General features: G+C 55.7%; 1 protein-coding gene across 1 annotated transcript in view; it reads left to right on the forward strand.

The window, feature by feature from the left end:
- CCDC57 (coiled-coil domain containing 57) overlaps nucleotides 1-12892 on the forward strand; it is a 104783-nt gene that overhangs the window by 47855 nt on the left and 44036 nt on the right. The window contains exons 14-15 of the mRNA XM_060134261.1: nucleotides 1292-1492; nucleotides 6711-6897. Coding sequence (XP_059990244.1) covers nucleotides 1292-1492; nucleotides 6711-6897 — 388 coding nt within the window. The remainder of the gene's footprint in view (nucleotides 1-1291; nucleotides 1493-6710; nucleotides 6898-12892) is intronic.

Here is a 12892-nt window from a genome sequence, read left to right on the forward strand (position 1 = left end):
GCTGGTGCTGGTGGTGTTATGCCACTCTGTCGCCTTGTGACGTTTCTTTCCCATGAGGCCGTTTTCATGTGCCCTTTCAAGTCCATAAGTACATAGGTTACACCATCCTGCAGACTCTGCATCTTCCATGGAACAGAACACCTGGCTGGTGACAGACATTGCTTGGCGATTTCTGTCTTTTGTGGGGAGCAGGCAATGCCCAGAAATCAGATGCCTTGTCTTGGCTGAAAGTTCATTTTTGCTGTTGCAGTGGAGATGAACTGGACCACTTTTCTGTCTCTGGGATTACAGACCTATGTCACATATGAGAGGAGGGGGTCTTCAGATGCTTGCCCTTTCCCAGTTCTGCCCCACCATCGGGATGTTACATCCCCCCACATGCCAGACACAGGAATAAACATGTAAATAAGAGCTTTTAATCCTGTCTTGATAATGATAGATGGTTTGATTATCCTGAGGAAAAAAGTCTACCTTGAAGTGTTTTTTAGTTAACAGTGTATGTTTATCAAATGGTCATTTTTTTAGTGTATGTGAATAAATAGAATAAAATATTCATTATGAATTCTTTGTAGGAGGCTCTCGAATAGGAAGATATTTTATCTTCCTGAGAATAAAATTGGCAAGTTGAGGGTGTAGAGAGGTGTGTCTGTCTTTCTACCTGTCCTTTTCCCCTCCTTATGTTGGGAGAGCAGACGTTGTCGAGAGAGGTAGCTGAAGGACGGGGCGGCCCTGGAGCTCTGGCCAGGGCTCTACTCGGGCACCTCCTAGCCGCCCCGCAGCTGCCCCAGGTTGTTCGTGCAGCCAGGACTTCCCTTCCTGCCTCTTCCTACGCCTTCATCCACCTCTGCCTTTTGATAGGCTTGGGCCTCCCCACCCCTGCCTGCAGTTACGTGCCCTTTGTCTCCACCTGGGACTAGGGCCCAGGAAGAAGGTTTTAAGGCCCACTGTCCAGACACCGTGCAGGGACTCTCCCCAACCAACCTTGGGTCCAGTGTAGGCTCTGCTGCAGGTGCCCGCGTCCCCACTCTGGGGGCGACAAGTGGAGCCGCCTGGGAGCCTGGTTAGGTGGGACCGGAAGAGCCACAGCTTGGCGGTGGGACTGCAGGCTTGTGGGTGATGGAATTCGGCCAGAGAGGGGAGGCTGACCGGCATGTGTCCTTCTGATCTTTCTGGACGTTCTACCATCTACTACTGCCCTTCTCTTGCTTCCCTGTCCTCCCTGCAGATCTGTTCCAGACCCCTTCCCAGAGCTGGCCGCCTTCCTAACATTGTCTCTGAAACGGCCTCCCAGGTGCTGCGGGAACCCCTGGACGTGGACACCATCCAGCGAGAGCTTCCCCACGAGCTGGACCAGGTGCACCTGGAGGTTTTGCAGCTGCGGAAGCAGGTGGCTGAGATTGAGAAGCATCTCAGGTCAGCCCAGAAGGAAGGCGGGGGTGCTTCAGGCAGGCAGCAACCGCTCGCCTCAGACACCGAGGCTGTCGGGGGAGAGGTGGGTGCCCTGTGGGTGCTCTGCGTCCTGTGTGGGACTGGTCTGGGGTGTAGTCTTGGCCATTGAGGGGCCCGCCCGCCCCGGCCTCCCTCTTCTTCCTTGACTAGGCTGACTCTGTCGGGGCTGTTCTCCACAGACACTGTCAAGGGCTGCCAAGCCCCTCATCCTCCAGGTCGCTGAGATCCCGTTAAAAGCATGTAGGGAGGCTGCACACATGAAGAGGACTGTTCGGTGTCCTCTAACACAGGAGTCCTTGACTGTGTGCTTCAAGGGCCTGGGAAGCCCTGAAATGGATGCAACATGGTGGGTTCTCCTTCCAGAGGACCCTCAGGGATGGAGCCTGTGGTTCTCATGAGCTTCTCAGAGTGTTTGAGATGCTGTCCGGAGCACGGGCCACCAGGCCACCTGGCGTCCTGGTCCTGGTCAGGCCCTTGGCACCCAGTTCCCCTCCAGTTCCGTGGCTGGGTTTAAGCCAAGGTCCCAGGCCAGGGCAAGAGCTCTGCAGCAGCACGTTGTCCCCACATGTCTGCCAGACAGGCCACCTTCCTGCTTCCTGAACACCGTGATGGAGGTGCTGCAAAGAATGGGCTTTCTTCACAGGGCGTCGTGTGACATGCCTCCCGAGACCTGTCAGTTACCTACTTGCAGTCACAGATGGTGACCTGCAGTTACCTGTGATTACCTGCAGTGACCTGTGATTACCTGTGTTACCTGTGGTTGCACATGGTGACCTATTCATAAGCAGAAGGTTTTAAGGACAGTAAAATGATGTCTGGAAGGCATCAAGAGTCCTCAGGCAGAAGTAGCATCGATCATATGCCCCCCAGTGGTTCTCATCACATGGGCCAAGTTTTGAGAGTGATACTTAAGGACACAAGAGGGACCAGGCTCCAGGACCTACTGTCGGGGACTGTGAAGGACCTGGAATGGAGAAGATGCAACCCAGGACACTATCTGGCTTAAGGAACATGAGGGGGGCCAGCTGTGCGTTGGCAGGGGCGAACATATGAGAAGGGCCTGCAGAGGGAGATGGGCTGGTGAGGGGGAAGCTGAGGGAGCCTGAGCCCCGAGGGGGCACTAGAAGTGGGATACTGAACCCTCTGTGCCATCGGTAGGTGGATGCTGTCCCCAAGAGCCCCAGACCTCCCCACAGTCCTGTAATCCAGGAGTTAAGTTCAGAGGCTCCGGGCCCAGCTGGGCAGCAAATGCCATTGGTGATGTGTCTGCTCTCCCGCCATGGCCATGACTGTTCCAGGTGCTGCCAGGGGCTCACTGCAGCCCAGGGACCCTTGCAGCTCTCCTGTTAGCAGCCCTCGCATAACTCTGATCCCCTTGTTTAGAGTGAAGGGGGAAGAAACCATGCAAATGAGTGGAAGTTAAAATCGAGGTATTTAATCCCTTGGCAGACAGCCTGGGACCTGAAGCGACTTGAGGCCCAAGGCCGCTCTCCCAAGGTGGGTGTTGAGTGAGCTCTCTGGGCCTTAGTTTCTGCATGGCTATCAGGGTCCCACCTCCTTCCAGGTCTAGGCATCCTGTGACCTTGGTGAGATCACTCCCAGGGTGAGAAATTGGAGGCACAGGAAACCCTTTGCCCAGGCCAGGCCCACCCAGGCTCTGCTCGTAATTGCCCAGCTGTGTGTTGGGTGCCCAGGGAAGAGGATGTGGGCACCAGGCTTCTGAGGCTGGGGAAGAAGGTGGTCGGTAGGGCTAGGATGCCTCTGGGGCTCAGGTTGGGGTTGGAGTCACCACAGTAAACTCGTGGGTTACTTTAAAGAGAGAGGTGTGCACATACCCCGGCTCTGTCCACCAGGAGCCAAGGGGCAGTGGCTCCCCAGGGTGGGGGAGCGCACCCAGTGCCTAGATTGCATTCCCGAACTTCCTGCTCTGCTGAGAGGAACCAGGGTAAGTGGCCAATTCTACCACGGAGACATGACAGGGATGCAGGAGCCCTCATAAAGGGCTCCCACTGACCAGATCTAGGCCAGTCAGTCATGAAGTCAGGGTCATCATCTACCTACTAAAACGGAGTCGCATTCACTCTGCTGCAAATAAACCGACAAGGAAAGAAAGGAGAGAGGAAAACCCTTCCTTACTTAGAACATCAACCAAGGACATGAAAGGAATGACACAGCCGGGGGGTGTCATCAGATGCTGAAATTCTGGACAAGCTGTTTATGTGGAATCTTCCCCAGAAGTTCTTCTTATTGGAAAGGGAAAACAGTAACTTTCTGGTGCTACAGCCAGTGGACGCCACTTCCGAGAGATCAGCTCCCATTGCCAACACTGGGACAGACGGACATCACGAGCCTCCGGACAGGAGAGGGACACAGCCTCACTCCTAACTCCAAGCACAAGACCTCCTGACTCCAAGGACAGACCCAGACCGAGGGGCACTAAACCCACAGCCTGTCCTGTTGAGAACATTCTGCTGGGGACTTAGGGGACCCAGGATGCAGAAGCCATGCAGGGTCCTGGACCCCGGGCGGGAGGAACAGGCCATAAAGCACGTCCTCTGGGCAGCTGGTGGAGGTGCCTGTGGACTGTGCGCTAGGTCATAATGCCACGTCCCTGTGACATTTCTGGTTCTAATAACTGGTTATTAAGAGAATGTCCTTGTTTTCAGAAAGTACAAGCTGAAGTATTGGGGCATAAAGGGGTGCGATGTCTCCAACTCACCCTCGGATGGTTCAGAGAGAGATGTGTGTGGAGAGGGGAGGAACCACCAGCAGTGAGACAGGGGCGTGGGCCTTGGGCCATCCCTGCAGCTGCTCTGTAGGGGTGGGACCCTGCCACACAAAAGCCAGCACCTCAGCCCAGAAGGGACCTGCAGACCCTGGAGCTCCCCGCAGTCACAGGAGACCCTGTGGGGCAGGTGGCTGCACTGTCACACTTGCATGGTTCTCGGCTCACCCAGGCCCCTCCCTCCTGCAGGCTGCCCTGCCCAGGCCCCAAATAGACAGATGCTGGGTTTCCCCAGGCCTCCCCACCGGGCACCTCGGACCGCTGGGGGGCAGTGTTGGCTGGCGATCCCTCTGGCTCTGCCTGGAAGCTTGGGAACCTGCCCCAAGGGAGCCCGCGCTACCTCTCCCTGGGCCTCAGCCTCCCCGCAGGGCTTCTTCAAGGAGCCCAGGCACTCCCTTCCCTTGGGAACAGAGTTGTCATTAGGATGCCTCAAGCTTTCCCTCTGCTGCGTGGATGTTTCCGTTCTGGCCAGGATGCTGGGACCTGCACCAGAGCAGGCGAGGGCAGGTGGATGGGGCCATCACGGGGTGGGACCTTGGGCCCTGAACGCAGCAGTGCAGAAGCTCCTGGGCATCTCAGGTCATTATTAGCATTGTGTCATTGTGGGGTGAGACTTTAGAGTCATCAAAATAAGCTTCATCTTACCAGGAACTAAGCTTAAGAGAGGTGGGGGCCAGCTGCAGCACCCGCTCATCGCGTGCAGTCACTGTGTGACAAGAACATGGGCCGCTCAAGATCAGGACTCCCCATCCCCGAGCCCAGCCACGCCTGAGGGCACGCCTCAGGCAGCATGTTCCTCAGCCCAGGCCAGGGCCATCTTTGCAGGGTGGCGTCCTGCTTTTGAAGAGATTTTTAAATCTCTAAGTGTTCTGAGTTTTGCACAGTCTCTGTTTTCAGGATTGTTCTTTCCTTACTTAAAATAACACAAGAGAATCCCACAGCATATCCTTGTAGAGGACAAAGCCTGGAGAAAGAGTGGCCTGGCCAGTCCCCCAATCCCAGGGCTACATCCCTGGAGGTTGTGTACCTTTCCCAACGGGTCGGGTTAGCCGCCTGGGGCCTGTGCAGCCCTGTGTGTGAATCCATGCTACAGGTCTCCAAGACACAGCCCCCCACCGGCCCTGGTCCTGTACACTCGAGAGACCCCGAGCCGGGGCTGCGGGGCGGAGGCCTTTCTCTGATGGTCGCTTTACCGCATCACCTCCACGCCCCGCTTCATGCCAATACGTCAGGCATGTGCTGGAGGCACTGGTGTGCAAACACCGTAGCTCCCAGGCCACAGGAGGGCACAGGTGCTTGCCAGCCCTGGAAAGGCACACCAAGAAACAGGGCCAGGACAGGGCGTGCTGGTCTCTTCCAGGGACGTAGAGCAGATTCCTTGTTCTGGCGCCAGCTCGAGTGGCTGGGACGGCACAATGTGGTTTTTCATAGGTGTGAGGAGCAGCCATGCCTAAGTAGGCCACCTGCCTCCTTTGGGGCCTTGGACGCCACTGGCTCCTCCTGGGCCCCTGCCTGGAACAGAGGCCGCCACACACGTTCTCCTTTTTCCCTTTCTCCTTTCCCCACACCCACCCCATTCCAAGTACCCCTCTGGGTGGGAGCACACATCTGTGTGTGAGTCCAGACTGGGACAGTGGTAGGATGTAGGGCCGCGTGGTGCTGCCCGAGCAACGGGGTTCAGACCTCGGGTGTTGGCCCAAGGCAGCCTCCAGGCCCAGAAGCGGAGGCCCCAGGCGGCCACTGCTCCCTCCCTTGGCCTCCTTTGCTTTCTCTCTGGCACCTTCGTCCGGGTCAGGATGGTGGGAAACCTGGGCTGGCCTGCAGGTGGTGGAGGGGAGTCTGAATGGCAGGTAGAGAAATGACTGAGACAGGAGTATGGACGATGGAGCCAGAGAGGAGGCAGGGAAGGCAAGGTACTGAGTGAATGAAGGCAAGGGAGGCGTTGGAGAAGGGCCCAGGGCAGAGGGGCCCAGCAGTGCAGACGTCCAGGGCAAGGGGAAGAGAGTAATGGAGGCTGGGTTCCCGTTCCAGGCCACCTTTCGGGTCTCTGCCAGCCCCCTTCCACACCAGGCGGCCAGCAGGCACCCAGCCTGTGACCATGGGGCCCTCGAAGGGGGTCGGATCACACGTGTAGCCCTCCTGGGTCCCGGGGGCACCTTTGGAGGGAGCCCAGGCCTGGGTGCCAGCTGGCTCCTCACTGTCACTGGAAAGACAAAGGCATTGGGGCAGGGCACAGAGTCACCAAGTGCAGGCAGGCCTTGGCCTGGGAGCCTCGAGGGCCTTCATTCAGCCCAACCCCGCCCCCCTGAGAGAGAAGGTGGGCATGGATGCATCATGGTGGAGGGACGTCACCCAGCGATGTGGGTTCTGGGACAGTCGTTCGGGCAGTGGCACCCACCATCCGCACCCTCACTCCCACTTCCCGTTCCCCTCCAGGACTCATCTGATGGCCTCTGCTGTGTGGATTTGTTCACAGGACCCGGCACGTGGAAGACCCGCAGGGACCGAGGACCAGGAGGCACAGCCCCCTCAGGCCCTGTCTGTGCCCCGACTCCAGAGGAAGCTCAAGGAGGCAGCCAGGAAAATCCTGCAGCTGCACCTGGAGAAGGAGCAGCTCCTGGAGCTGGGGAACCGGCTGCGTGCAGAGCTGGGCCACCTCACTGGTGGGTCACCCCCCCCCCCACCGGCCCAGCATCGCCTGCGCCATGTGGTTGGGGATGCTGGCAACAGAAGAGCCGCGGTGGGGGGACCGGAAGAGGGCCAGAGGGAGGAGGGCCGGCCAGGCTGGCGGGGCGGGGGGTGGGGGAGGTTTAGAAGGGAGAACAGAGCCGCCCTGTGGAGCGGCCAGGTCAGGAGTCAGGCACAGAGCTTGGCTTCATCTCTGCAGTGGGAGTTCCGTGAACCCACTCCTCTGGCAGCATCTGTGAGAAAAATACCGCAGGTTAGCAAAGCAGCTGGTGTTTCTATGCGGCTTTGTGGTGACGGCAAAGGCTGCCGGGTTCCCAGGCCGGCTCGGGCCTCGGCTTCCTCGAGATAAAGGCGACAGTGTATGCGGTGCAGCCGAGAGGCCGGGACTGTGGGCCGCAGACACCCAGGCTGCCCGTGGGGGTCTTGGGTGCTGGTTCCTGAGAAAGGGGCCCATGGAACCCACCAGAGCCACCACACATTGGGCCTCTCCTGGCGCCTTGGCACCATCCGGTTCTCACAAGCACCCCCGGGTCACCCAGCCTGGCTGAGTGGCGCTCGCGCTGCCTCTGCCTTAAGCCCCTCGGTTTTCCTGCAGCTGGGGCACAGGCCGCTTTCTCACAGCTTACCCCTCAACTTCTGTGGCTTCTGCTTGTCTGTCCTTTTCCAGCAAGAGCTTTGAGTCACTGTGATGATCCCAGAGTCTGGGAGCTTTGGGATTCTACCCTGTTGTCGACTTGAAACTAAGCCATCCCCTCTCTCCATGACAGCTCACCTCCTTGAGGAGCAAGGCTCCAGGCTTGTGTTTCCTACTGGAAGCAGAGCACCCCAGTGTGCCTCTAAGGAGCTCGGAGCCATGGGGTGTCTGCAGAATGCTTCCTCTTGGCTAACTAGAGTCTTGGCTTCCTTCAAGGGTCCTCCTCACCCCCAAGCACTGCAGTGCCCAGAAAGCACTTCCCACTGAAGGGGAAGGAGGTCGGGCGGAACATCCATCCCCGGTCTCTTCGTAGCACTGAGCTGTGTGTACGATAATAGTAGCTTTTTTTTTTTTTTTTTTGCGGTACGCGGCCTCTCCCGTTGTGGCCTCTCCCGTTGCGGAGCACAGGCTCCGGATGCGCAGGCTCAGTGGCAGGCTGAGCCCAGCCCAGGAGGCTCACGAGACCAGCCGCTCCGCGGCATGTGGGATCTTCCCAGACTGCGTCATGAACCCGTGTCCCCTGCATCTCAACCACTGCGCCACCAGGGAAGCCCCAAGGGCTCCATTTCTTAATTCTACCCCATTCCCTCCCACATCTGAACCTTCCTGCCCCTTAACCTTGGCCTCCGTGCCAAGCCCTGCCACTGCCAGGGTTCCCTCTCCCAGCCCTTGAGGCCCCAGACCTTTTTGATCACAGCCATGCCTCCCTCTCCCTCTGACCTTTTATCCCAGTGAACTTTTCTTTCCTCCTCATTGTGGCTTCCTGTAATCAGCTGGCCTCATGGCCAAATATTTGAGTCATCCACCTACCTACCCACCCATCCACCCACCCACCCACCCACCCACCCATCCATCCCTCACTCATCCATCGCCCATCCATCCAGTAGAGGAGCCCCTGATCGGTGCAGACCCTCCATTGCCAGGCCCCAATCTGACTGAACTCCTCTCCCCAGGCCTGCTCCCTGTGCCTCCCAGTGTCAGAGAAAGCCGCAAATCCCTAGTGACCAAGTTTGCAGCCTTCTCTGAAAGTTGGAGCGACCTCAGCAATAGAACTTTCCATGCCTGGTGTTTTCATTAGTGGTAGACTTTTAACCACCTTTCATTTTCTTCTCTGGTGATTTGTCTGTATGGATTTTCTGCCTCTTCCTGGATCAATTTTGGACGTTTACATTTTGCTGGAAATCTATCCAGAGTTCCTAGCCTTTAAAGTACTACCGTAGAGTGGCACATAGTGGCCCATAACTCTCTACTTTCTTCTGCATCTGTGCTTGTTACCTCCTTCATTTTCTAAGACTTCCATATGTGCAGAGATGTGGCATTCAGCTCCAACTGCCCTTCGCCCATTGGCTATGCACATATTGACTCAGTGCATCTTTGCAACAATCCCAAGCATGAGGAAGGCTCCCCTTAAAAAGTTTAAAACCACATAGACATGGAAAAGTCAAAAATCAACAGATTTGATGTCATTACATCTTTTTTTTTAATTTATTTTTTATTTTTTTGGCTGCGTTCGGTCTTCATTGCTGTGCACAGGCTTTCTCTAGTTGCAGCGAGCGGGGGCTACTCTTCGTTGCGATGCGTGGGCTTCTCATTGCAGTGGCTTCTCTTGTTGCGGAGCACAGACTCTAGGCGTGCGGGCTTCAGTAGTTGTGGCACGCGGGCTCAGTAGTTGTGGCTCACGGTCTCTAGAGCGCAAGCTCAGTAGTTGTGGCACTCAGGCTTAGTTGCTCCGCGGCATGTGGGATGTTCCTGGGCCAGGGCTCAAACCGTGTCCCCTGCATTGGCAGGCGGATTCTTAACCACTGTGCCACCAGGGAAGTCCCTCATTACATCTTAGTATATCTCTAAGGAAAAGACATTGTAAGCAAAGATAAAAGACAAATAACAGACTCGGGAAATGTTTGCAACATACCTGACAGGTAAAACGAATCAGTACCCAAAATGGGCATCTGCAGATCACAGGCAAAATGCTGGATGGCACGTACAGGAGAAAATCCACAGAACTGACAAGGGTATGGACGCCACGTGCCTCTGCAGGAGTCTGAGGCGGGCAAGTAAGTCAGCATCAAGTTTACGCCCAGACTAAAAAGTCCCACCCTCATTGTCCAGGAGAGTGTGGGGACACCCTGCCTCCGCGGGAACCTTCCCTGGTGAAGCCTTTTTGGAGGGCAGTGTGGCTGCATCTCTCAAATTTTTTAATGTTCGTACCCTTTGAATAAGCTACTCTTCCCCTAGAGATTCTTTTAAAAGATTTTCTCACAGATCTGAAAAAGATGTACATACAAGGATATATATATATATATATATATATATATATATATATATTTTTTTTTTTTTTGCGGTGCATGGGCCTCTCACTGTTGTGGCCTCTCCCGTTGCGGAGCACAGGCTCTGGACGCGCAGGCTCAGCGGCCATGGCTCACAGGCCCAGCCACTCCGCGGCATGTGGGATCTTCCCGGAATGGGGCACGAACCCGTGTCCCCTGCATCGGCAGGCGGACTCTCAACCACTGTGCCACCAGGGAAGCCCATACAAGGATATTTTTGACAGCGTTTTTATTACAGTAGGAAAGTTATTGGGAAGGTCCAGGTGTTCATCCATGGGACATCGGAGTCGGAACTTGGATGCTGCTCAGCCCTCAAGAGAACGAAGGGGCGCCCGCATCCCCAGCAGGCGCCATCTCCACACAGGCTTCTCAAACAAGAGGGACAGACAGCCCGCTTTCCGCATTCAGCTCCAGTCCACTGTGGATGATTCTTTTGTCAAGTACAATAAAAATGTGGCCCTTCCAAATTACTTCAAAGCCCCTGACGTCCTAACGCGTATTCTCACTTTGTGTCCTTTCCTCGCGGGCCTGGACACTGTAAGGACCAGCTCGGCCCACTGACCACACGCTGTGTGTGCTAGCCCAGACGCGTCAGCCTGTGAGAGGAGCAGCCCGCCGAACAGTGTGCTTGGAGCCCCAGGTGAACATACAAAGCGTGTGTGTGCACGCGTGCACATACAGCGCGGACTGGAAGGAAGCACATCCAGCGCTTTGAGGAGGATAGCGGAGTGAGAAGAGATGGGTGAAGGGTTTGGGGTTTGCTCTGTGAACTTCTCTGTCACTGGTGGTTTGTAAGAATGTCCAGCATACTCCGTTGGTTCCCATTTGGGAAGGCCACCCTCCCCCAACACCGTGCGATGGTAGGTTTCTACTCTCCCACATTTGGGGGATAGCAAAGGCTGTGAACAAGACTGGTCTGTCTGCATTTTTTTACAAAGATGATTTACCAGGGTCATCAGTCATGTGACTGCGATCATTAAGTGGTACAGAATGACCAGCTGTGACAGAAGTATCTTATCATCACTTGACAATATTGAAAATGTGAGACCGTACAGCCAAGGCAGAGCCACACCCACTCTGGCTCCCTCTGGTTTCAGCGCCACCAGGCAGGGTTGACCCCAGCGTACACCTGCCCCTGCCCCAAGGCTTGTCCTCGCCTGTGTGCCTCTGGGAAGGGACCTCATCCCCGCAGGCAGCTAGCAGAGCAGCCCCTTCACTGGCCCTGGTTTCATCCTGCATCCTCCACAGCCTGGGGTCAGGCTCCTGTGCCAGCCACGTCCCTCCCTCTCAGGTCCGGGCCTTCGGATCCGCATTTACAGACAGGCAGACTCGCGTGGTTGGGCGTGTGGCCCAGAGCTGCCCAGGCGGCCCTTGATTCAGCCCTTCACTCCCCCACCTCTTCTCCAGGCAAGTGGGTGGGTGGCAGTGCTGGGGAGTCACCTGTCCCCAGGTGCCCCGTCCCCGTTTGCACTCCTGTCAGCCCAGCTCTGAGTGCTCACCCCTCACTTCTGAGAGGCCATTACACCATCTGCTGTGGGTGAGGCCAGGACCACGATGGATGCCAGCACAGCCTGAGCAGGCCTGCACGGTGGAGGGCCAGAAAAGGGCAGGTCATGCAGCCAAACTGAGTGGACTTCAGCTTGGCCCACCTCTCTCCTACTCTGTTCTTCCTCCTGCTGCCAATTCAGCTTTTGCCAGAAATTGGAACTGCACATGATGTTTTCCTAATCTATGGTATACAGCTAGGATACCTTAAAGTGTTGTTTCTAAGGATCTTAACATCTAACACTTTTGAAAGACTTTATTTGGGGGGTAGTTTTAGGTTCACAGCAAAACTGAGCAGAAGACACAGATTTCCCGTACACTCCCTGACCCCGCACACGCACTCCTCCCTCATAATCCACATCCACTCTAGATGGTACATTTGTCGTAATCAGTGAAACTACTTTGACACAGCGTCACCCAGAGTCCGTAGTTTACATCAGGTTCACCTTGGTGGTGTGTGTTCTGTGGGTTTGGAGCCTCTGTGCTCCACTGGTCATCCTCCCTCCTGACTTCTGACAACCACTCATCTTTTCACTGTCTCCATAGTTTAGCCTTTTCCAGAATGTCATACAGTTGGAATCACACAGTATATAGCCTTTGATAGCCAGCATTTGTTTTTATTTATTTATTTATTATTATTATTATTTTATTTTTTTGGCTGTGTTGGGTCTTTGTTGCTGCACGCGGGCTTTCTCTAGTTTCAGTGAGCGGGGGCTATTCTTCGTTGTGGTGCGTGGGCTTCTCATTGTGGTGGCTTCTCTTGTTGCAGAGCATGGGCTCTAGGCGCGCGGGCTTCAGTAGTTGCAGCTCGCAGGCTCAGTAGCTGTGGCTTGTGGGCTCTAGAGCGCAAGCTCAGTAGTTGTGGCACATGGGTGTAGTTGCTCCGCGGCATGTGGGATCTTCCCGGACCAGGGCTCGAACCCATGTCCCCTGCATTGGCAGGCAGATTCTTAACCACTGCACCACCAGAGAAGTCCCATAGCCAGCACTTCTTAAAAGCTCTCTTTTTATTCTGATTATGAAAGGCTGTTTGCTCACTATAAAAATACAAATGAATGCTGAGAAATTGTTAACTTATACTGGAAAGCACAAATTACTGACTAGAACTCATCCGCATTTTGGCGCCTATCTGTCTGTCTGTCGGGGTGTGTGTTCACACTGTCACACGCACCCTCACGTTGGAACTCCACGTGGCCCCTGCCTCGGTCTGCACTCATTCCCTCGCTGGCCCCGCTGGGAGGAGACTCCACGCTGGAATCACATGTCCGTCCTGCAGCTCGGCAGTCATGCTGTAGCCAGCCTCGCAGGAGGGCATGGTCGTGCCCCCAGTCCACCCCTACCCCCCACCAAAGCTCATCTCAGGCATTTTTACAACAATAAAGTGCCTACTTGACCACAGCTTCA

This window comes from Lagenorhynchus albirostris, chromosome 20, assembly GCF_949774975.1.
Source record: "Lagenorhynchus albirostris chromosome 20, mLagAlb1.1, whole genome shotgun sequence".
NCBI lineage: Eukaryota > Metazoa > Chordata > Mammalia > Artiodactyla > Delphinidae > Lagenorhynchus > Lagenorhynchus albirostris.